The sequence below is a fragment of the Vidua chalybeata genome, chromosome 2 (assembly GCF_026979565.1).
Source record: "Vidua chalybeata isolate OUT-0048 chromosome 2, bVidCha1 merged haplotype, whole genome shotgun sequence".
Classification (NCBI taxonomy): Eukaryota; Metazoa; Chordata; class Aves; order Passeriformes; family Viduidae; genus Vidua; species Vidua chalybeata.
Genome location: NC_071531.1, coordinates 90,862,825 through 90,887,251, shown reverse-complemented (window position 1 = coordinate 90,887,251; position 24,427 = coordinate 90,862,825). Strand labels below are relative to the sequence as shown.

Sequence of the window (24,427 nt, the reverse complement as noted above, 5' to 3'; positions counted from 1 at the left end):
TTAATTTTAACCAAAGTCAATATAAAACCACATAATAAAAAGTTTAAGTGCTGTAAAATTTGAGTATCCTTTCCCATTATAACTTCAGCCTCACACTGAGATAAGTCAAAACATAAAAGTGTGCTAACAGCTTCGTAATGCTTTGACTAACTTTGTACTTCACCTGTTAAGGAAAGAGTGAGTTTCTTAGGGGGTTATTTCTATATGAGAAATTGTAAGCCTAAAGAAAAGCATTTCTTTAAGACAATTTAGTCTTACCCAAAAAACATCAGTTTCAGCCTCATGCATTTACAGGTCTCGGTGCACTAGGCTTTAATTTTCTTTGAAATCTTACATTGTGATCCCATCAACAAGAATAGGTAGATTAGCCACCACCATTGTAACTTCCATGCTATTCAAAATTGCTCAGGGAGGGAGCAGATGAGGCAGCATTTAAAACTATCTGCTACTGCAGAAAATCATGACCAGCCTCACTGATACCAAAAAAGCTGTGCTCAGAATGGAAGTGCCAAACTAGGGAGAAAGGTTGTGTACAGCCAAAACTTAAGCATAATTTCAGTAAGTCTAGCTTTAAAAAACTGCACAAGAATTGTGCTTTAATGTGCACACCACAGTCCTGATGTCTTGATTATCCATCCCAGGTGAGCAGTGGAGTGCATTTTTGCTCCCTTTCTTCCATATGGCCAGGACTCACTGGCTTTATTTATTTCAACAGATGCCAGAAAGGTCTTGGCATACAGAGAGAACACAGGGTGCATACCTACACCCAGGAACTGGGGAAACATTCCCTGATCCCACAGCTTAGATGTAGCTACTAAACTTTTGACTTCTGAAAATAAATGTAAAATAAATTATTATTTATCTTTTTCAGAGAAAGAACAGTAACTAACTCTAAGTTAATCTTACTAAATACTTAACCATGTAAACATCAAATATTTTTAAAAAGAGACTAAGCATCCTGATCTCTCAATACTAGAGTACTATATATTACATTTTTCATCAAGAACTTTATAAAGGCCAGATTAATTTTCTTGTTTAATTCTCATTTTCAAAAACAGCATTAGCAGATCAGGTATTACAGACATCCCTTACCCCTTCCTTTACATACACCTCTTTTCATAGCCTTTTTTCTCAGAACCTTTTCCATCCCTCATCTATCCCACCCTTCAAGATCCAGATCTTGCAAAGAAACATGTAGGATTTTAACTTCTAGCAGATAGTATATCCAATTTGTAACAACATAACACAAAACTAAAACATGCAGCATTTGAATTACTACAGCAAATGGCCATCTGAAAATTCAAGCAATAAAAAGGAAATTAAGAGGAGGCAATCTTTAAAGATTCTTGCAAAACTGTAAGAACAGATTCTTCTTCTCCAAAACAAGAAGGGGCAGCCTTAATCTGAAACTAGCAAAAAGTCAAGCACTGAAATGAGTCATTTAGGAAAATTATGAAATGTTTCCATCTAACAAGCTTTTAGGACTTCAAGGTATCTTTGAAATAGTTTAGGCCTGACTAAATCTACTTTTGATCTAGAGAGAACTGCAAGTACCTTTTTCTTCCTAAAGAGTTTTAAGTATTCTTAAAGTGCTACTTAGAACATCTATCTATTTCTATTTCTTCAGGTCCTCCAGTGAGTTGCACAGAGGGTAAAAGTATTCCAACTGAATAAGTAGCAAAAATATTGTTGTCTACTTCTGTTGGCATGTTTGATAAACGTTAATGGCTTTGTTCTATCTGCATCACACTTGTAGTTGGCACAATTTTGGGTTTTGAAATACTCTGTCAAAACAACCACAAAAAAAGAGACAAACCACAAACCAACCTTCACACACTCCCATTTGTTCCTTTCACTACAAAATGTTACAAAATATCTCAAGGTATAGAGTCACGTTACCTCAGTTAAGTTGGTACAGGCCAATTCTGCCATTTGTTTTTTTTTCCCTCCTCTCTTCGTTCCTATTACTAAGAGAATATTCACAAAGTCATGCCATAAGTGGCTTAAATTTATTGAAGTTATTAGCAGTTCCCTTGAATCTGGACTAGGAAGTTCAGGAACTTCAAATCTCTCACTTCAATTCATAAAAATGAAGAAATTATTTTAAATGTGACATCCCAAGTGTATGACTTTCATAAACTACTAATCCTGTAATGACCATGGAGGATCTTTAAAAAAAGAAATATAAGATAAGGAAAAAGATGAAGAGTAAATTACTTTGGCAATATTAGGCTGCACGAGCAGTGTGCAAGAATACTACTACCTGTATTAAAACCTCTGAAGTGTAACATTATATTAACTCATGTTTTCTGTCTAAAACCAAACCCTTTTGAAGATACCACTTCAACAAAATTTCAATGGATTAACATAGCAACAACAGAAAGACTGTGGTCTATTACTGAAATTCTGAAAAGTAGTATTTCACAAAGATTTTGGTTTCTGTTCAAAGTAGTTTGGCATACTTATAATTTAAACCCATCTCCCTGCTGTTTAGAAGGGTGAGGGCTGGAAGCATATTGTATTTCTCTTATGAAAAGGCAAGGATAGCCTAATAATATGTCAAACTTAACATGGTTGCTGCATATGTCTTTAATTAGCATCATTCAAATTAACACTGTTGTTACAAGACCAGAGAAAGCATTATCGCTTTCAATACACCTATGTGAATAACATTTTGGAAAATTAAAGGTAGAATGAAGCTACCAATACTTTTCTTAATTTGCTGACAGATATATATCCCTGTTCAAGTAAAATTAAATGGAATTAACCTTATTTCTGTTCCCTGATGACATATAAATTCAGTTGTCTGTATTCTGAAATCCCTCTCAGAGAGCATTGGTGAGTATAAGAATGTCAATTAAGGTGCCTTCAATTATTCCTTTGCCATATGTATCTGTTCTTTATTTGCAGTGGGTCATGCATTTCCTCTGTTTTAGTCTTCCTCTTACTCACATGCACAGGCAGAACCAGTGACCCACTCTACTTTCTCTACTAATTATTCACAATAGTAGAATGGCCAGCAAAATGCTCCAACGTCATACTGACACAAAAGAGTTGGCTACAAAATAAGCCAGGCATTTGACTTCCTATTCGACAGAGATTTGTTTCACTATCCTTCCTGTTCTACAGCATTTTTCATTTTACAGTTCCAAAGTGCTATATAAAAATGCATTATTAATTTTACATAAAGAAAAGATAGTATGCATTTAGATATTCTCTCCTCTCCAGTTTAAAATAATTTACTGTAATGATACAATTTCTGGAAAGAGGCTATACTATGAGTATTCAGAGATGTTACTTAAGAGTGAAGACTCACATTCCAAGGGGTAAGTTAGAACAATACAGTAAGTAAGTATCACTAATACAAGTAAATTCACAAGATTAAGTATCTGTTGTATAATTATTGCTAAGTCTACCCTGCATTTTTCTATTGGCTAGGTATCAGTAACTTCGCTCATCACAACGTTTAGATTTTTAGTCAAACACAAAGGAAGACCTCATAGAAAATGTGACACAAATTTACTATTGTTGTAACGCTAATAATCTATAACTTGAATGCACTCAGACCTGTAGCAGGCTGCTGCTGCTGAGTAAGTGTTGCAGCCATTGCAACGGCTGCTGCATTTGGTATGTTGCTGAAAGGGGTCGGTCCAGTGGTAACGCGTGGCGCGCTTTGCCACTTCTTAGCTTCTGTTCGTCTTGCCTCAAACACATCCATGGCATCTCCCAGAAAGCTTTTCCTGTAGCCAAGGTATTGGTCTTTGAGCATCTGAAGGGGATGGGAGGAAGCCATTTTAGTTCCATGTATCAGACAAACTCTTAACTTAGTAAGGAAAGAGACACTGAGTTATAAATAACATTTTCTAAAAGAACAAAGAAAAACCCACAAAAAACCAAACCAACAAACACCACCACCAAAATAAATGAGAAGCTCCCTCCATAACCCAAAAAACCTTGTCAGGCTATGAGATAGAAAGAACTAGTTTGCAACAGCTACAGCCAGTACAGGTTGCATACTTAAATGCTGCAAAGCCATTGAGGATAATGGATACCATTCAGTATGTCAGCCTAAGTCTTTCAATGTTGGAGCAAATCACAATTCAATTTGTATCACTGTACTTAGCTGACCCAAGAGGAAAAATAAAGCCACATTACTAGCTTATAAAATGACGCACTTTTCTTCAGTGCTACCTTTTCACCATGGAGTCTGCTTTTGCTCCCCTATCACCTTCACTTGTGTTTCTTTCCTTCCTTTCACTCTTGCATTTCTTTTTACACAAGCTAAAGAAGCTACCAAAATTTAAAAATTCACTCTTGTTTCTGATGTATTTCATTAGCAATGTAACACAGTCCAAATGCAATAGATCACTCTGCCTTAGGGTAACAGGTAGCCCAAATCTCTTGCGTTATGATGCCACACCTTCCCTTGCCTCTGCCCTTTTCCCCCCTCAAAACTCCACCACTTTCTGTGGCAATAGCCCAGCTTGGTTTGTTCATCATGAGCAATTTCTGTGTGTCACAGATGAGGAATCTACAGATATCTTGCAGAACAAAAATTAAATAAAAAGCTTTAACTAGATAACTGATAATTACTTCCATCTTATAACAGAAAATCTTTAAGTGAAATGGATTTATTAAAGGACAATAGTTTCCAGTTTATGGAAGGGATACTATGGTCCTATGTTCCTGGCTAAGCATGTTTGTTTCCTCAAAGAGGAGTTTAGAGTTCAAAAATTGACTCAGGATTTGAACAGTTTTAATTCCAGATCTACCAGCAACAGCAGGAACCACATTATCACATTATCATTATCACATCAGAACTGCTGTCTTTGGAGAGAAAAGGCAATTGCAGAATTCTGATGGGATTTAATACAATGCCATACCGACTGCCCTGGAAGTTGACAAAAGCCTTAGAGATCATAAAGCAGTTCTTAAGGCTATGCTATGCTAAATGATTTAATAACATTACCTACTCTAATTGTGCCCAAGCACACTTACTTTTCATCAGGCAAAGAAATGAACTGTGATCACAGCTCTGCCTTCCACAAACCATATCACAACCACCAGGTTAGGCAGAGATCAGTTTCAAAACTGCTCTCCCCTTCTGGCATCTTGTAGTTGATAAACTAAAACAGATGGTTATAATTAAGATTCACTTAAGCAGTACACATCTTGCTGTTTTTTTAAGCTCTATTTATAAAATGCCTTTCAAAATACCAGGATCCATATTCACCCACTAGATTAAATCTCAAAAAAATTTCCCAGAAGAAACTTCTTCAAACCACCCCCTTAATTTTGGGCAACAGAATTCTACTCTAAACTGAAGAAAGGTCTTTCCTGTTCAGTCACACTGACAGGGTACTGAAGATGCTATGGCTTATATCTGCACACTAATCCAGCTCTACATACTTAAGAACAACAAAAATGTATCATCACAAAGACCACTGCACAAATTCAGGCTACACTCAGATTTCAGAAGCCATGAGCCTTGAAAACAATTTGGGAAACCTTTTGGGTAATTCTGCAGAAAATATGGAGGAGCTGATGCATTCTACACCTGTAGAAAACTGAATTAACTAAGAGCAGCACAAATATCTGATAAAAGGTATTTGTAAACCATCTATGCTGACAGAAGCAATGCAAGGAATCAAGATCATGTAATATCCTCAGTATTCCTGAATTTTATTCAGAAAAAGTAAAAAGTTTCAGATGTTTAGAGAACTAGCAATGCTGTGAAGAAGAAGCTCAGAGAAGGAAACCAGTAAAAGTTTTAACAAGACTTATTTCCATTAAGGAAGTCACTTAGCAGTAACAATTTCAAACACTTGTACTCTTCTTCAAGTTGGTTTGTTTTAGTTTGTTTTTTTGTAGCCAAAAAGGATTCTGATGCTTTCAAGAAAAATCTTGATTGAAAGGATTGGAGGACAGTGACATTTTGTCAACATATCCAGAACTGCAAATGGGAAAATGCAATGAGCCATAGTCTGTGATGGAAAAAACAGGCCTAATTAGGACCTCTGATACCTAAGCTTTCATACATAGTCTTTTCTTTTTCTGTCTACAAATACTACTTACCATGAAAGCCAGGTTTTAAAACAAGAAACTAAAAGAACACAACTTTAACCACCATTCTTTGATATGCTGAAATATCTTACATATGGAAATTCACTTTTTTTTCTCCTGTTACCTATTTGAGCAAGAGCAGACTTAGATCATCTTTGCTTCAGATCAAGAGGTCATTGGGCAAAAATCAAAATATACAAGCATGAGCTTGAAAACACATTTTAAAAACTGATCAACAATTAGAAGGAAAGGAGTTAGATGAAAAACATTTTGTAACTCAAATGATTGTTGTCAGTTGCTGTCATCCTTATTATTAAATACTTTAAATACAACTTCAGTTGAACAAAAGCTATTTTTTTAATCAAAGCACTTCTCCAGGACAGTTTAAAAATTTTTAAAAGCACTCAATTTAACAGAAGGACAAAAAAAAAACCCCAAACCCAAAAACAACAAACCAACCAACCAACCCAAAACAAAACCACCTGAAGATCTTTACAGTCATAGAGGAAATACACAGAACACATCAAAACATACCTTTACATTTTCATGTATTGACTGAAGTTGTGCAGCTAAAGCTACAAATGTTTGATAGATTTTCTGCATAGCCATAGACAAATCTGTAAGATGCATATAAAATATTGGTAAGTAACAATCTCATTATCAGAAGAAAACATTTAGTGTTTATACCAATGTAAGAAGCTCACCTAAAACCCATACAGCACACAAAACACAAGAACAATTGTATGAAATACAAGATTTGACCCAGAAATTGCGTGCCACAAATTATCCAAGGAGTACTTTTTGACAGGGTTTCCAACTTTATTTTGAAAGGTACTGTTTACCATGTATATAAAAATAAATCTGAGAAAAGAGCTTTCTATGATTCTATTATTTAGAAAAGCCAAAAAGTAATATTTAAACTAATTTTAACCTAATTACACAGGAACATTTTTTACCTCACTGGCTTCTACCTAGATAAAGTTAAATCATATTTGCTTGTGTTTGTATATATTTTCCACTCTGTCTTAAAACATAGTTAAGTGTTCAGTTAATTTAGTGAGAAATAATAGAATGGAAGCTTTATTTACATTTTAAAGACATAACTAATAAGAATCACAGGATCTCTTAATCTGGCTCTACCCACAAGCATATCATAATCAGAGAAACACAACAGGGAGCTTCTTGCCTTTTATTTAGGATATCCTATTTCCCACACAGATATAAAGGTATTTTCAGGGCATTGACCCAACACTAAGGCAAAACCTTAGCACCAAAGGGAAAATCTCAAAGATTTTGGCAGAATGAGCTATCTGTTCACAAAAAAATGTTGTTCTCATAGAGGCACTGAAACAATGCAGTGAAGTAGAGGACAGAAAAGTACTGAAGTGGTTCTTTTATAAAGAACCTTTATAAAGTGATCTTTATAAAGATCAGCTTCTGTGTTCCCTCTGAACGATGCACATAGCCTGAATGCAAATATATATGTACACTGAAATGCATATAGTAGCTATTAAGTTCTTGAAGATGCATAGATCTAGCAATGATTCTTGAATTGAAAATGTTTGCCTCTCCATAGAGGAGTTTCACCCTTGAAAAACAAGAAAGCTGTAGAATCAATTCATGCCAGCCCACAGGGTTGTGGAGGCAGCAGTATCCAGGAAAACTGGTCACAAGTTTCCAATTAGTCTGAAGGCAATTTATTGATAGTGACTACTAGATATTTCAAAATTTTCAGGACATTCAGAGTCATGGAAACCTGCATCGCAAAGGAAGTTTTCTTCTGTACAGTAAAGGCTACGGACATATGCAACAGAGTGTTGACTAGATCACCAGATATTACTGACAATATGCTCAAACTTGCACAACAGATTGAACCTTGCCTACACAAATAAAGAACCGTTTGATTATAGCAGAATCTGCTAAAAACCTTAAGAAAATCTGTGAAGGCATCCTTCTCATATTCTTGATGGACAAGAAGGTCACACAAAGATAGAGGACCCTCAAGATTCAGCAGATCTTTCACTATGGAAGCTAGATCTAGACAGTCCTCTTGCTTTTTGACATATAAAGTCCATATAAAGTTTGTGCACCATCCAGTGATGGCAAGATTTTCAAGTACCATTTAGCAGAAAAAGACAAGCACATGAAATCACTGCTTATTGCAGGACCCGTACCTAAAATGGCCCAGAAGATAAAACTGTCTATGACCACAGGAATGGTAAATACCAGAAGACTACTGTCCAGAGGTCAGCATTCTTTGACCAGAGAGATTTTCTCTAGATTGAATTATGTGGCAGCAAACGAGACAAAATGCTCTCAGCTAGTCAGAGCTGAAGGCAATACCAACAGGCCCCAAGGTGAAGGAGAAGTTCTCATTTTGATCTGGTGCTGACAGAGCAGGCACCCACATTTGTCTGGCCAGAAGGCCCAGTGCAAGACATCAGCTAGATGCTGAAGGGAGGGAGACACAGATGTGAAAACAAACCAGGCTTAAAAATCACAACTCAGGAAATGGATCCATGTTAAATAGCTCAAGAACCCTTATGAATGGAACCTTTAATTCCAAACACATTGTTCCAAATTCAACAATTACAGAATTAATCTGAACATTAATTTGTTCAGTACATTAAATGAGAAAACCCAACAACAACGAAAGCAGGGAAAGATTAATTACTAGGTTTTCATTACAAGTTTGCTAAATTCTTCATGTACAAAACATTAGAACTGAAACATTTACCTTGTGGAGTTATGTGTGAATTATTTGCTTGAGTGGCAAGATGATTTTCCAGTTCTTCAATTTGTTGCCTGTACTGCTGCAGCTGTACTTCAAACTGTTCGACCAAGATTCTGAAGTAGCTAGATGAGTAATACAGTGAAATTGTATGATTAAACATTACTAATTTGTCTGAATGTTTTTACCTGATCTCTATTAACTGCCAATTTTCATTCAATTAATTGCACAGTTAGGTTGTATGACATTCTTGATGTCACTCTACAACCGGAACAAGAGTGAAGACTATTTTTCATGTCGAAGACATAAAGATAGTTTAAGTGAAGAAATAAAACACTGATTCTATGAAGCACTTCATATAAATGTTACAAGAAGCAGGGGAAAAAAATTGTATTATGAAGTTCATAGAATCCTTAAACAGTTGGGTTGGACCAGATGACATTGAAAGGTCCTTTCCAAATCCCCTGCCATAAGCAGGGACATCCTGACCTTGAATGTTTTCAGGGACGGGGCATCCAACATGTCACTGGGCAACTTTTTCCACTTTTACCACGCTCATCAAAAAAGTTTCTTCCTTGAATCTGCCCTCTTCAGTTTAAAATCATCACCTCTGTCATAATAGGGCCTACTAAAAACTCTGTCCCTGCTTTTTATACGAGCCCCTGTTAAATACTGAAAGGCTGCAATAAGGTCTCCTCAATTTTCCTCATCTCCAAGCTGTATTATTGACTATTTTCTACAAGTAATGGTAACTTACTCTGCTGGGGCTGTATTTTCATGCTGAAGACCAGGAGGAGTTTTCTGTGTTCGCAATGCTATTTCTGCATTCTTTAGCTCCTAAATAAACAAGAGAAAATTAATAAAATATAAGGTTCTCCACAAAGTGTTCAAAAATAAAAATGCTAGGACTCTATTCTTCACTCACATAAAATACTTTCTTCACGTATTTAACACTGTGATAAAATTTGATCAGAAATTACCCAAAGAACTGACTATCAGAAAGTTGGAGAACTGCAAATACCAACAGAAGTTTGGGGATGGAACAAAAGATAGCACATACTGAAAGCACATTAGGTGCTCAGAAGTTGAGAAAATATTGCACTAAACTGTCAGAGACAATTTTTCTGTTGTACTTCAGTAGTATTATAATTATTGAGGGGTAGAGGGGGAAAACAGCAATAGTTAAGTACAAGGAAGTAACACACCTAAAAGAGAAAAAATAGAAAAAAAATATTACTTTGACTTTTTAAAAAATATGAACTACTTTAGAAAAATGCCCCTCTATGGAAATCATCACATTATACATGATAATTACAGCATACACTTCTGCTTAATACTTCCTAATAATTTTACCATTAAGAATTTCTCAGTGCGTGGTTTTGTGATTATACTCAACTGCTTCATGTACAGAAATATAAAAATATCATTAACAAGCTTTTGTTTTCACAGAAAAATGTTGAAAAGGTGCACCTATAGAGTAAAATAAGAAAAACATCAAATTTTTGATTTTTTTTGATAATTTATTGAGAATAAATTATCACTTATTTATATAGCAAGCAGCCTTGACATACTAGATGAAATAAAAGGTGGTACAGAACTTGAAAAGCATCTGCATCAAAACTTGAGCTCCAACTGTCTGCACAGTTCAGACACAGACTAGTGGACAGAGATGTGACTCAAGTTCCCTAAATAAATACGAGTGCTAATCAAGAAATTTTGGTCCCTGAAACATTATGGGGTAATTTGGTATTTTCTTCCTCCAAAGCCATCAGAGGAACACACCTTTGTATTTTTGCTGTGCCAGAGTCCATCAAGTTGTTACAAATGGGTCTTCACTAGCAGCTGAATATATAACTGAAACAGAACTAAAGTGGACACACACTTCTATTGCCTTTGCTACGTAGGAATGCTTTCCTGAATAGAAGTAATTTTACTGCTGTTGTACTTATCTGAAAATACTGACAGCACAGATTACAGTTTTCCCCAGTAACTTCAAAGAGATAGAAGTGATTCAATTTTTCATTCTGTTTACAACTGTTTATTTGGAACACACGTTAACTTTACTGATAAAAAAGGCTAGCTATCCTATATGAAATAATCAGCATACAAACTCTACATAACAAAGGTTATATTCAATTATACCTGGGCAGTTTCCACTTTCAGCTTGTCAATATTAAGAATGTTTCTCTGTAATCCACTGGCAACTACAGAGAGAAGCTGTTTCAAAGCTTTAATGTCTTCTTGTACTTTAAGCATTGCTTTAGAGGACATTCTACTAATTTCTTCCTGAACTTGTTTTTGTTCTTTCACAAATTTCCTGGGGAAGGTAAAAAAATGGGGGTGAGGAGGAAAGAAACAATATAATGAACCTGAAGTACCCACGTGTTTACCTCTCGATCACATTATTTAAATAGCTATTAAATTTATTTTTCCAAAACCAAGTACTTAACAATAAAATTATTGTATGCCATAGTACTAGCTTAACTCCTAGCATGCTAATACTGTAAATAACCAAACCAAAACAAAAGCAATCCCCCTTCCCCAAACTCCTCAACTTTAAATAGCAAGTGTTTAAAAAGGTTATGCTGACCCCTGAAAACTAAGATATATGGAACATTTATACAGTAATACATAAGCATCTGTGTAAAAGCAATTAACACTTTGAACTCACAAATACAATGCATGCAGCCCAGTCTACAAACCATTTCCTTCCTGAAATAGAATAGAGAATTTTATAATTCTCTATTCCACAGAAGATCCATGATGCACATGCAATATGGATACAAGGTTCAATATTCATTATGCATGTGCAACAGGCTTAATACTTCAAGAGAGAGATGGGTAAGAGCTTATTGTTGGGCAGACCCATTTGCATAAATGCATGAAAAAGTGAGACTGAAAAAAAAACCATACTAAGACTTCAGCTACTAGAACTACTCATCCATTCTGTTCCCAAAGCTGACAGGCACTGTGCTAATAACTTATCCTTCATCCAGCCTGCAGGAACATGTTCTTGTCACAGAGCATCAACAGTATGCAATACTTTAGCTAAACAACTATCATAAATAAAAAACACTACTCACTGTAGATTTTCAACATCTTGACATATTACTGGAGGTAGATTTTCATCCTTCAGTGCTTTGCTATCTCTACAAGAGACAATGAATGTTTAGGTGGTCCTTCAATACTGCCAAACATTTTTGCATGACTAGTAAATATCACTAAAACATCTAGGTGAGTGATTACACAGTTTTGCACCCACTGCATGAATCTTGCAACTAGGAGTGACTTGGATTAATGCACATAGATTCTATACCAGGGTTCAAGCCTGTGGTGTAAGCACTGTACAAGTTTGCGGAAACCACTTTTCAGATCAGATGATCAGTCTAAAGCAGGTGCCAGATAAGCTGTAGGTATTGCATTTGAAGGAAGAATTGCAGTGCTTAAAATCATGACCAAACATTACTAAATTACCTATACGGCAAGTGTTGGTTATGCAGATCTTTTTTCAATATCAAATCAGCAAAAAAGCAAAAATATTTGTTTAGCTGTTTTCTATTACAACATAGAATGCAAAGAAAATCTGACACTTACTCTGGTCTTGTTCCCGTTTTGTCACCTAGAAGATAAAAACTGTAGGTCATAAATAAAGTTTTGAAGAACAAACAAAACAATCTTAATGAGATTTTAAGGAAGAACTAATGACTACAATCTGCTTAATTTCCCATGATAAGCAGAACAGACTAGGCTAGCTGTAAGAGAAAGTGGGTTTTAATTTACGACCCCTTCAGAGGTAATTATATTTTCAGGAACAATGGTTCAACAGTTGAGGTGCTAACTTCCTGGCACTATGAGTAATAACCTCTTGTGTCACTATACATGTCACTACAAATACATGAACAGCTGCAGTTGCATAAGAAATCTGTTTCTGCTTATGCAAACTCAACTCACTTTGACCCACAAAACATTCAAGAGTCTCCTCTCAGATATGAAGGCAATGAACATTTGCCCACTGAGCTTCCTCAAAGAATTCTGCTATTGCATTAAGTCCAGAAGTGAGTGAGATTTTACAGAACTGAATATGTTACTGATTACCTGCCACCTACACACTCTAAACTGCACATCTGTGGATCAAGATGCCAAATACCTCTGAGTGACACAACAGAGCTGAAAACAGCATCATACATAACACAGGGCACAACTATTTCTAGTTATGGCTGTGGCAGTAACTGCATTCCATCACACAGCAGTCTGCTGGGAGGAACACTCACTCAGCCCAAGAAAAAGGCTTCATCTTCTTCAGCTGAATGTAATTCACATCCTGTCAGTGCCACAAAGGCAGAAAGCAGCTACACAGCTAATGCTAGTACCACAGACGTTTGAATCTGCACAAGTCAGTGCTCCTGCCAGCAGAAGGTACTACTTTTAGAAGCAACATCTATTTAAACTGTTGGTAGACTGTTACCCAGTACTTTAGACAGACTGCACTCACAACCATTCCCTATGCCTTCTGCTAATGGGGAAAAAAGAACTACACAAAATTAGGACAGGTTTTTATTCCCTGCAGCCATATTTTAAAAAATACTACATGGTTAGAAGCAAAAACTTTTATTACTAGTTTCACAAGAGAGAACACAGGCTAGTCCCTATTTGTCCTGGGATTCCTAGGGCACTTTTCTTTCATAGCCATATCATCTCCTTCCTTTTCTTCATGAGGAAAAGGGAAATAAAACCCTCAAAACCATGGAGCCACCACTCTCAAACCTTAATGCAGTTCCTCATATAGTAGCACAAACGACTGAACTGACACAACTAAGTAGCAGCACACAGGTGGGGATGTTTATGAGGGCTGCTTAAGCCAGCACCAGCCATTAAGGGAAACACTTTTGAATTAAAATCTCAAAAAACAGTCTCCTTTGACATTTCCTACTGCTTTGCTAGGGGATCTCTGCTCATCCTGATAGCAATAGTCCAACTCACCCAATTCCACTATACAACATACAGGGGAATTAATGTTACTGATTTAAGTTTCCACCCTAAGAGGTGAACTAAACAACACTACTACCAAAGTTGATTTTGACTCTGTGGTTCTCTGGTCCTTATTTTAGTATACTTCTGTGTTATGGAAGTGTTGTGATATCCCAATATTATAGTAATGGAAATCCCCCAAGTGTCAGAGCCTTTTCATTACCCCATGTTTCAGTAATAAATTCCGAAGACAATCAACATCATCCAGGGCACTCCAGTTTTGACAGTCAATATGTCCTCTCTTTTACAAGAAAGAACTCTCTCTCCAAAATTATGCTACTCTCTAAAGCTAGCTTCATGGAGTTTATATATTTTCTTCTCTTTTAGCTATTGGCATACCTAATTCAAAATTTCAGTCCTGAATGAAATAAAGAGATTAAATTAACAGATTCCTCAGTAAAAGCAAGGCAAATTAACAAGCGTCCATATGTCAATGCTCAATATTCCCTTACTTAAGTACTTTAAAGCTATCACAGAAGTAAAGTTTTTATAACTGGTTTTAACAACTGGACAGAACATATCATATAAACTACACACCACCAGAAACAGTTTTGAAGAGTAACATCTATAATTAGGACACTTTAGTTGTGCAGGCTTTCAAAAAAAAAAAAAACAAACAGTTTAAGATCTGTTACAGCTGGACAACAGTAGTTTCAAACCAGCGCTCTTCATACTTGCAACACACTACTTAAACATAGCTCTGCTCCCCCCTCTAGTGACAAATCTGATATAGAGCAGAAACTTGAGATGGCATCTCTGCAAGCAGCCCTCAGTCTTCGCTCCCAATAAGCCCAAGGATTTACATCCTGTTTCTCAAGCTTATATGTATTTTTAAATTAATTAATTGGTATTACATTTGCAAACACAATCTTGTTCTTCTGCACAAGCACAATACCTAAGAATGAAATCAACTGAAATGCCTTTGAAAGAGGGAAGTCCAAAGTTGTCAACATTGATCCCACACTCCTAACCCAATAAAATAGTCTTTGCTGCAGTGTGTTCTGATAATTCTCTCAATTTAAAAAAACAGATTTATTTAAAACAAACTTACTCTTTTTGTCTGAAGAACTGCTAAAATCAATGCCACCAAGACCTTCATTGGCAGTAGTTGAAGGAGCCGCAGTTGTCCCCAGAGACAAACCCAAAGCATTCTGCCCAAGTCCTACAAGAAATCCAAACAGCATTTTTGCCTTTTGCAGTGTTATCAAGACTACAACATAGCACAAATTCATCCTCTAGAGCTGAAAAAGGAAGCTGTGATATGACAGTGACATGACTGACACTGATGACAACACTGACAGTTAAATATTTTATTCAGACCAAAATTCACAAAAAATGGGAGCTTTCCATTTCTCCACAGATAGTCATGGATCATTGCCCTCTCCCCATATACGATCAACTTCCTTGGGCCAATTATGGGAATGACAAAGATTTCTTTGTATTTTCATTTTTTAAAAAGTGTTAAGTAAAAATGAATTTAAGAATAAGAAAGGAGCCGATTATTTCAATTTCATTTTTACTGTCCCAGGATAGCAACACTTTTCTTAACTGTAACACTGTTAAAAACTACTCTTCCACAGTGTTAACATTTTTTATAAACTAAACCTTACATTGTACAATCACACATTAAATGTCATTGTTTTGAGACAGGAGAAAAAAACTAAAATAACTTTCACCTGTTGCTGCTGTGCTTGTATTCTGGAAAAGCGAACCTCCTAAGCCTGCTAAGGCTCCTCCTAAGGAAAGGCCTGTGGAAGCAGTTGTAGTTGGAGCAGTTGTGCCACCCAAATTTAATGTAAAGCCAGTAGTTCCTGCAGAGAAAGGAAACCAGATTCATGCAGACACTGCCTTCAAATACATCCACAGACAATCTGAAATAACTGAAAGGTCTGAACAGCATCTTTATCATAATTGGATAATAAGTGGTTTTATTTCCTGCAGTTTTCACACAAAACCATAGCCTTTTGAATTACATGTTATTTTGCTCTGCAACCTCATAACCCTAATTAGTCCATATTTACCTACAACTACACAAAAATTTTGGCAGTTGCCCAGAACACTATAGATTCTACAACCTAGGACAGAATTTATTTTACAGCATAATTGAACTAGTAAGTGACACTGATTTTTATATTAAAACGCTGAAATTTCAATGTTTTAACATTAAAATATCTACACAAGACACATGATACAATAACATTTCCATGGTGGTTTGAGCTGCCCTCTGGAATTAAGCATCCCAACTTTTAGTAATAAAGGGAAGAATTGAGTAGAGAAAGACCATAGGCATAAAGGGAGAGTGAACAGAAGGCAAAGACAGCTGAGCTCAAATGCAGACTTCTAAAGTTAAAAAATAAGTGTCTCAATCACCATCATGCATGGTGCAGTTCAGCTGAGTTAAATATGATGACAGGTGTATGACAATATAAGAAGTAATTTAAAACATTTAAAAACATTATTTCCACTGCTAGTTAACATTTTCAGGCCATCTGCAATAGGTAAACATTTTCCAAACTCTGCAGCTGCACAAGAAGGAAGCTTTCAATCTTCAGTAATGTTAACAATAAAAAAATGATTTTACATGACAAATCAGCTCTTTGCTACACTTCTAATGACTTGGACTATATGCTGTCTATATCACTAGGTCCTCTGACTATAATTCTATCTGTATTAGGGTACCCAAATTTAGAATTCGAGAAGTTCAATGAACTTTATTTGTAAAAAATGAAGGTTTTTACCCTTTAGTTATGTACCACAAGATTACATAAATAATAGGAAAAAGATGTGAACTGTTATACAATAAAGTTTTATTGTTAACAAGCAAACAAAAAATAGCCCCAAACCCCTAAACATTTTCCTACCTGCTGCAGGAGTTGATGTAAGAGCAGATGATAATGACAGGCCACCCGCTGAGGTAGAAGTAACAGGTAAAGCAAATGGCGTGGCTGAACCTGCAGGTTTGTTGAAACCTATACTAAAGCCTGTGGTAGCTGCTGATGTGGTGGCAGGTGTGCCTAGAAGAAATCCAAAACCAGTTATCACTCTTGAAACATTCTGTTTGAGAATGAAAGCTAAGTTCACCACCTCTTCTGCATCTCACTTAACCATCATGAGTGACACAACACAAAAGATCACTTGCATGAAGTAAAATATTCTCACAGAAATTTCTAATGAATTTCAGTGGTTTACATCAACTGCACAGGGATTTTTTGCTCCAGAATTCCTAGGGATCCAGTAGGCTTTAATTCTGGACTGGCAATTATATCTACTAGCAATCCTAAAACTGTATTAAAAAAAAAAAAACAAACCTACTTCCACCAAAAGCATCTAGTAGATGACAAAAATATTGAAAATGGAGCTATAAACAATACTGCTCAAAATACAGACTACAAATTCTCAATTAGATGTGCACACCAAAAGGAATGCACATATCCTTTCAATTTGAAAACAAGAAAAATACATTGAGATGTTACTCCCTCAAAGTTTGCTTTTAAACATTTTTGAAGTAAAACAATTCCTACTTCCTGCTGTTTTCATGGTAAGAACACACTCCACATTCTAGAATCCCTATTCCAAAGTAAAAGAGTGCGTACATACACAAACAACAATAGCAAACATACTTTGTAGTCTCAGTAACTGCTGTTTTGGATGACATCATTTCATCCAGGTAGTGAAAAGAATTAATGTTCATCTGCATAGTATTGACTTCAACATATGATTATGTATCACAGAGTCTCTTCTGGATTAGCTGCTCCTTCTCCTTTCTGCCCCTTTGATTTCCTTCTTTATTCAGAACTATTTTTTCCTATTTATTCATACTATGGCTTCCTAAGTTCTTTGTCTGCATTGTGTCTTGTAGCACCTCCACTCTTAACATTTGTGATAATCAAACTCAGTTACTCCTCTAACCTCAGCTGCTGTTTAAAAAGAAAAAAAACACCAAAACCAAGCTAACAACAACCACCCACATACTCCTGTGTTTCTAATGACAACTACAAAATACCACAGATGGATCAGAGAAACAAAAAATATTCTCAAAGTCTGTTCCCAGTTCAACCCTCTTTATCCTCTTATAAGAGATAATTACCAGACAAACATGTTCACACAGGGTTCACTAGACCAAGAGATTCTGTATGAATAATTCTTTGGTAACAGATCTCCCTTCCCTCTGTTGAAGGATGAAACTCATTAGGGGAACATAATTACAAAGTCCAACTTTTGACTGTCACTGTTGTACAAGAATTGAATAATCCTTTAACGAGTGCCTAGAACTTCAGGGTTCCATTCTGATTTACAGCCTTAACATTTGGGTTGCAAAGCAAACAGCAATTAGCAAGGGGGAAAAAGCTCACATAGGATCCCCAGCTCTATACATTACAAGAAAGATTTAACTCTTGGGGTTTTTTGTCTGTGTAACATTAAAATCCAACTTAGGTCCTTACCTAATGTCAGTCCTGTAGCAATAGTTGTTGCTGCTCCTGCTTTAAGAATGAGAACAAATGAACAGGGTAAGAACAGTAACAGAGAAGCTGTGACAGTAAAAAACATGAAACAAAATCCTGAACTAATGCAACATTATGAGACAACTATTACACAAGTTTTTTTTCTGTAGTGTATTGAAAAATAATACATTTACACAGAAAACAGTATTGGTAAACACCAGCAGCAGAAATTAAAGCACAACTGACTGCAAAAAATGTAACTTGTCTTTGTAAGAAGCTGCTAACAGTGAAGCTGATGTTAACACAGCAGTATATTATCTGAAACTTCAAATAAAGTAACAAAAAAAGATGAAAACTAGTAATTCTATCATGTATTTTTTTTTCAGCCACATGGTAGTATATAACATCAACATGCAAACCAGCAGATTTGCAGTATAATGTAAAGGATTATAGAGTCTAAAGTCCTTCTAAAATCCTGTCTTGGTTTAGGGTTTCTGCCCCAATGGTAATTTAAATGGACTATTCCGGACTCAGTGTAGGCCATTTCATATTTTAAATACCATCTGATTAGATTATCAAAAGAATCACTGAAATAAAATTACCCCAATATAGGCAACCACAGTAATACAAGCTTTCAGTCTATTGCTGATTTTTTTTTGGTAGATTGGTCCTTAGAACTTTTCCCATATACTTATATAAGCATACAAGAAGAAAAAGACCACTTTATCTAGCAATGTTGCAGTAATTTTTTTTTGTCTGCTTGACAGCTGAAAAAAGACCCACCCTGTCAGAAAAGCTTTATACTTTTGTACTCCATTACTGCTATAAGAAGCTGTGTGTCCACAGACTGAATTAGAGACCTAAGAAAATATTCAATTCCTTTGGATTAAAGGGCATTAAATATCCCCAAACAACAAACTCAGAAATGTTCACTACTGTAGAATTACAAGTATTGCATTACAAATGCAAACAATCTCACAAAGTTTTAAAATCTAGATATACCTCAATCTCAACTCAATTTTGAGCATCCTGGATGAAGAGTTAAGATTTCTAAAACACATCAGGATTCAGCCTACAATTTACACATAGCCCAGGAAGTTTTCTGGTAATTGCAGTTGTGTTTCTGCTGCACTGGTACCACTTAATTCTTAATGAATGACCTTTCAAACTACTCAACAAAGCACTTTTATAGAACTGTGTAAGTAATATTCTGAGCTATATAAACGACTGTAAAAGAGTAAGCATTTTAGTATGACCCAGTTTTTTGAGTAAATATAATTTATATCTTCACTGCTGAATCCAAAACTTGCAGTACAAGAATTCTTTTCTACCTGTACTGGTGCTTCCTAGTGTAAAGCCAGTGGTTGATTTTGTTCCAAAAAGTCCACTCCCAAAACCCGATGAAGGAGCTGATGTAGTTGCTGTAGCAGTGGAGGAGCCCAGAGTTCCAAAATTAAGTCCTCCTGTTGAGCTATTATGAAATAAGACTGTTAGCAGTAATTTTATTTCAAAATGAAAACACTCCCCCCCTTATGTCAATTTCTTTCTGATGCCATCATTCACTTCCCCACAAACAACCCAGGTGGGCAGGACAGAGTCCAAACTTACTGCTACTGAACAGAAAGAAGGAAGGCAATTCCCCCTTTCCTTCCACAGCTCTGTAGCTCCCATTGCTTCCCTGACACTAACTCCAACATTTATACAGCTGCTGCTGAGCTGATAGATCTTACTAGACCGCTTGGAAATTTAAACTTTTCTCTGGTAGATATCTCATTTGTTCTCCCCGTGCTACTGAAATGAGATAACAAATGCTAGAGGAAGCACAAAGACAGTAACAAATCCGTATGAAGATCTTTTCAAAGCAGGTTACAAGTCCAATTAGTTATCTCTGACCAGAAATTTCAACCAGTGTTGCTTTCTTTCATTCTTAAGTGATAAGCAGAGACACAGAACCATTCACATCAACAGCACAGCTTCACTCTCTCTTACAATCAAAACACATGAATTAATTTTCTAACCAAAATGATATCATTTTGCGCAGGTGCCAACCACATGCCTACCGTAATTTTTCTGTCTACCTGTCAGAAAGTTACAGAAAAACAACTTCCAGATGTACTTCTACAAATGAAGGGGAAGAGAAAGAACAGAGAGAATCAGATTGGTCATCAGGAGGAAAATGAAGGCTTTAATATTTCTTTTGGGTGACTACACATTTTAGAGATTTCTTGCCAAATACAGAACAAGCTTTACAATTAGTACAGAACACAGGAGACTACAATAATCATGGTTATCTCCAGCCAATGAAATTACAGCTTCTAGCACCTAGAGGAGTCTGTGGTTTTAAAAATTTTGTTCTTAATTGATGAAAGATCAGATGAGTAATTTGCAGTAATTTCCTGGTCCCATTTTTAGAAACAAGATTCAGGTTTCACAAACACATTTTGCTTAAGTACAACAGCAACACTGAAATTAAATGAAATTTAGACTTCACCGAGGACTTTTATCTTTCAGATGTTCAATATTCTCTCATTTCTCTCTTACCTCCTCTCTCCTTCTGTATGAGGGCAACTCCTAAAATAACAAGTCAAACACAAAAGTAAATCCTTACAGAAAAAGGTACAGTTAGCTCTTGAATTAGAACTTTTCGAACTATCAATAAAACTGATCATGGCAAGCCCAGCTGGCTGCAAGTTCAGAACTAGGTGTGGGTTATTTTTTAGGCAGTAATTTGGGAAGCAGAGTGGCCAAGAAGTTTAGAAGGACAAAGACTGACTAACTGTTGCACAGGATCCAGAGCCTTTCAGCTGTCTTTACTCCCAAAATTTCAACAAACCAAACTGCAGCACCACAACCCAACCACTTGAAAACTTAAACATACAACTTAGTGCTTCTCTCACTAGTCAAGAGCTTATGTATCTCGTCTTTTTTCCAGTAGATGACTCTTCTGTGAAAGTTTTTTTGTGTTACAGTATTCCTGTAGAAGAAAGCTAAGGTACAAACAGTGATATTTAGCACTACAGAAGGACAAAAAAAACCCCAAACCAACACAAATACAATGAAGTGGGCTTTGTTTCAAGGTAGAAAGAATCCAAAATGTAGGAACAAAGTAACGGCAGCATTCTCACCAGCAGGAGAAAGCATGGGCCAGAAGGATGCAGACAGAAGGAAGAGGAGCTCAGGTCACTGAAGTCATGTCTGAACTCTAATTTTAGAACTAGAATGAAGCACTGCACCTGGCTAAAACATATGATAAGAGAACACCAACTAAAAAAGCGTGCAAGTACCTGAAAAGCTGCTGGTGCAAAGCAGGAATTAGATAGGTTGGCATGTCATAGAGACTTTCAGCAACCAGAATGTGATCCTTGTTCACCTAACATTTATGCTTGGACTGGACAATCAAATTCTTTTTCTCCCAACACCTGGCAATATCATTTTAGACCTAGCTCAGAAGAACAGCTTCTTCTAACAGTCTTAAAGATGTTCTCAAGCAAATTATCTCACAGGGATGTTCAAGAACCAGTAAGAAGGCCCCCTCCTCTATGATATTCTTTGACCAACAGCCCTCAAAACTGGTCCTGCTTGTAAAAATAAATAAATTAATAAAAATACAAAGTACCACACTGCTATTACTTAGCACCTATTACATTTTTTAAGAGATAAAAAAGCCAGGTGGAACCCAAAAAACCCCACCAAACAAAAACAATAAAGTTCAATATGCAGTTTTTAAAAGTACAGATCAACAAGACAAAAGAGTTTTTCTTATTTCAATACATTTAGAAGAATAGTTTTGAATTATTATTTTAACTTGCTTGTTTGAATCACAGGAAACCTACATTAAGAAGGCATGAAGCAAAACAGCAAAAACTCTTTATCGAGTCTACATAAGCTTTACTGTAGAAGTTAAAAAACTAAGTAAACAAAAAAAAAAATCAAAAAAACCACCAACACAAGAGAACTCAAAACTTCCAGACAACCCCCCGCGCGTAAAAACCAAGCAGAAATAACACAAGAAAGTCATCAATCCATCACAACCACAACATTTACATTATTACAACAAACTCAGAAATCTTACTCCCTGTCCTGTGGGCTCCCAAAAAAGCAATACTGCTATTTAATCCAGGAATTAAACAGATGTCCTTCAGATCCAGATGTTCTGTTCTCTCCATCTCGCAATGCTATTTCCTGACGTTTCTAACAGGTATTTCCAAATCTAGCACCTTAAGCGAAGCTCCCTTGAGTAACTGCCCCTGTCCATTTAGTTTACACTACAGTGATCAATTCTGATCACATTTGGGAAAGTCTCTGACAAAACAGCCTTGATCTTCAACAGAGGTACACCATCAAGCAGGTCAGAATAAAGAGGCTTGGCTAGTCCAGTTGTGTGCAAAGAAACAGAAAACGGAAAAAAAAAAAACCACCAACAAGACTTACCTGTTAGTCAGTGAAACCTAAACCATAATGCTGAGAGTACAGAGCCTGCTGTACATCCCATGCACAAAATTCTCCTTTTACTCCAAGATGTTATACACCAAATACAAGGTTATTTATGTTAGAAATGGTTAGGTCGAAGCTAACTTCTAAAACATATACAGAACATCTTTTGGACACCGAACATGTGGGCTCTGGCATCAACGTGCTCCACGCCGCGGACACAAACGCGGGCTGACTTTTGAGAGAAACCTGGATACACATCTGATTCACATCCTGCGTCCAGAGCGGCAGGCTGAACCGTAGAGAGAGGCATCCAAAGCCAAACCAAAGCACAATAAGAAGAGCGATTCCCTTAATTATTAGCTGCCGAACAGATCGCTCCCTAGGCCTCTGCTGCAGGCACAGAAGAAAACAAGGCAAGGGAGCTCGGGGCAGACACCCTCAGAGCACCAAGGGCCCTGAGGCAGGGACTGCCGGAGCCCCGGGCCCCTTCGGGCGCGGGCGAGGCGCCGAGACCCGAGCCCGGGGCAGTGACTCGCTCACTCACACCCGCACGGGCCGCCCCCGCCCTCCGCACCACGGGGGCCCCGGTCCAGGCTGGGCCCGGGCCCACGCGGCAGCCTCAGGCCGCGGGGGGCTGCAGGCACGACCGAACCGAGAGGAGTGGGGGCGCCGCGTTACCTCGGCGTGGCGGTTCCGAAGGAAAATCCCCCGACTGCTCCTCCTCCTCCTGCCCCGGCGGCCGCCGTGGAGCCCAGGGTGCCCGCGCCGAAGGAGAAGCCCGTAGACATGGCGGCGGCGGGAGCGGCGGCAACAGCCGGAGAGCGGGGCCGGGAGCCGGCGGCGAGGGCCGGGTCGGTGGGCGAGCGGGTCGGTGCTGGGGTCGCGGCCCCTCAGCCCCGCATCGCGCCCGCCGCCACCTGCGGGGCGAGCGGCGGCACCGAGCGCGCGGACGGACGCCGGCCACGCTCCCCTCCGCGCGCCCGCCGCGGTGCACCACGGGACGGCCCGGCGGCCCTTAAAGCGACAGCCACGGGCGGGAGCTGCGCTGGGAGAGAGCGCCGGGATGGGCGCGTCCAGCCTGTGCCCGGCAGCACCAGGGCGAGCCGCCCGTGGCACAGAGTGAAATATGAGAGCTTCCATCTCAACAGCAGGGACACTGCTAGAGTGGCCCTGCTTAGGCACGTGGAGGCTACTAAGCACCTCCAGGGACAACAGAGAGAGCCGTCTTCCAGGAATATCCTCATGTGCAAGACTAACAGACTGAAGCAGAGGCCAGGCTAACTAGGGAAGGGCTCATTTCCCACACATCTACTGTTCACCCCATTGTTAGGAAAATTAATCCAAGATGCCAGAGGTTTATGTCAAACGAGGAGACAGAGGAGTCCTGTAATTTTATTAGAATAAAGGGAAAGGCTGTGGGGCATTTTTCATGGGGTGTCTAAAATTGTTGGGGGGCACAGCCCCCTTTTTATCCTAAATTCCCAATCACCTTTTTCCACACTGGCTGAGGTACTCGGAAGGTACGGGCTTCCCAAAACACCTACTCTATGCCCCTGTTTAATATGCACCCCTCTTTTGTTATATAAAGAAAGAAAAAGAAACTATTTAACTCTTTGTTCCTTTTTTCTAGGTTCAAGAATATAACACACCCGTGGCTGAACAACAGTCTGTGTTGATTAATAACATTTGCTAGAACTAATACTTTCTTCTGTTACTTCCCTATCTATAA

At 37.7% G+C, this 24,427-nt stretch overlaps 1 protein-coding gene across 5 annotated transcripts in view; it reads right to left on the bottom strand.

Annotated features, from left to right (window-relative positions):
• NUP58 (nucleoporin 58) overlaps window positions 1-23,634 on the bottom strand; it is a 39,373-nt gene extending 15,739 nt beyond the window's left edge. For 4 of the 5 annotated variants that reach the window (XR_008429373.1, XM_053935451.1, XM_053935449.1 and 1 more), the window contains exons 1-13: window positions 23,377-23,634; window positions 19,596-19,735; window positions 18,265-18,303; window positions 16,684-16,836; window positions 15,499-15,633; window positions 14,874-14,984; window positions 12,389-12,413; window positions 11,878-11,943; window positions 10,937-11,111; window positions 9,552-9,631; window positions 8,801-8,919; window positions 6,598-6,680; window positions 3,568-3,769 (exon numbers count right to left, since the gene is read on the bottom strand). Coding sequence is in view for 4 of the 5 variants with exons in the window: in XM_053935451.1 (XP_053791426.1) it covers window positions 3,568-3,769; window positions 6,598-6,680; window positions 8,801-8,919; window positions 9,552-9,631; window positions 10,937-11,111; window positions 11,878-11,943; window positions 12,389-12,413; window positions 14,874-14,984; window positions 15,499-15,633; window positions 16,684-16,836; window positions 18,265-18,303; window positions 19,596-19,735; window positions 23,377-23,486 (1,438 nt within the window). In the remaining variant the exon portion in view is untranslated. The remainder of the gene's footprint in view (window positions 1-3,567; window positions 3,770-6,597; window positions 6,681-8,800; window positions 8,920-9,551; window positions 9,632-10,936; window positions 11,112-11,877; window positions 11,944-12,388; window positions 12,414-14,873; window positions 14,985-15,498; window positions 15,634-16,683; window positions 16,837-18,264; window positions 18,304-19,595; window positions 19,736-23,376) is intronic. The other variant, XM_053935450.1, reaches the window with a different exon arrangement.
• Between the last annotated feature and the right edge of the window lie 793 nt (window positions 23,635-24,427).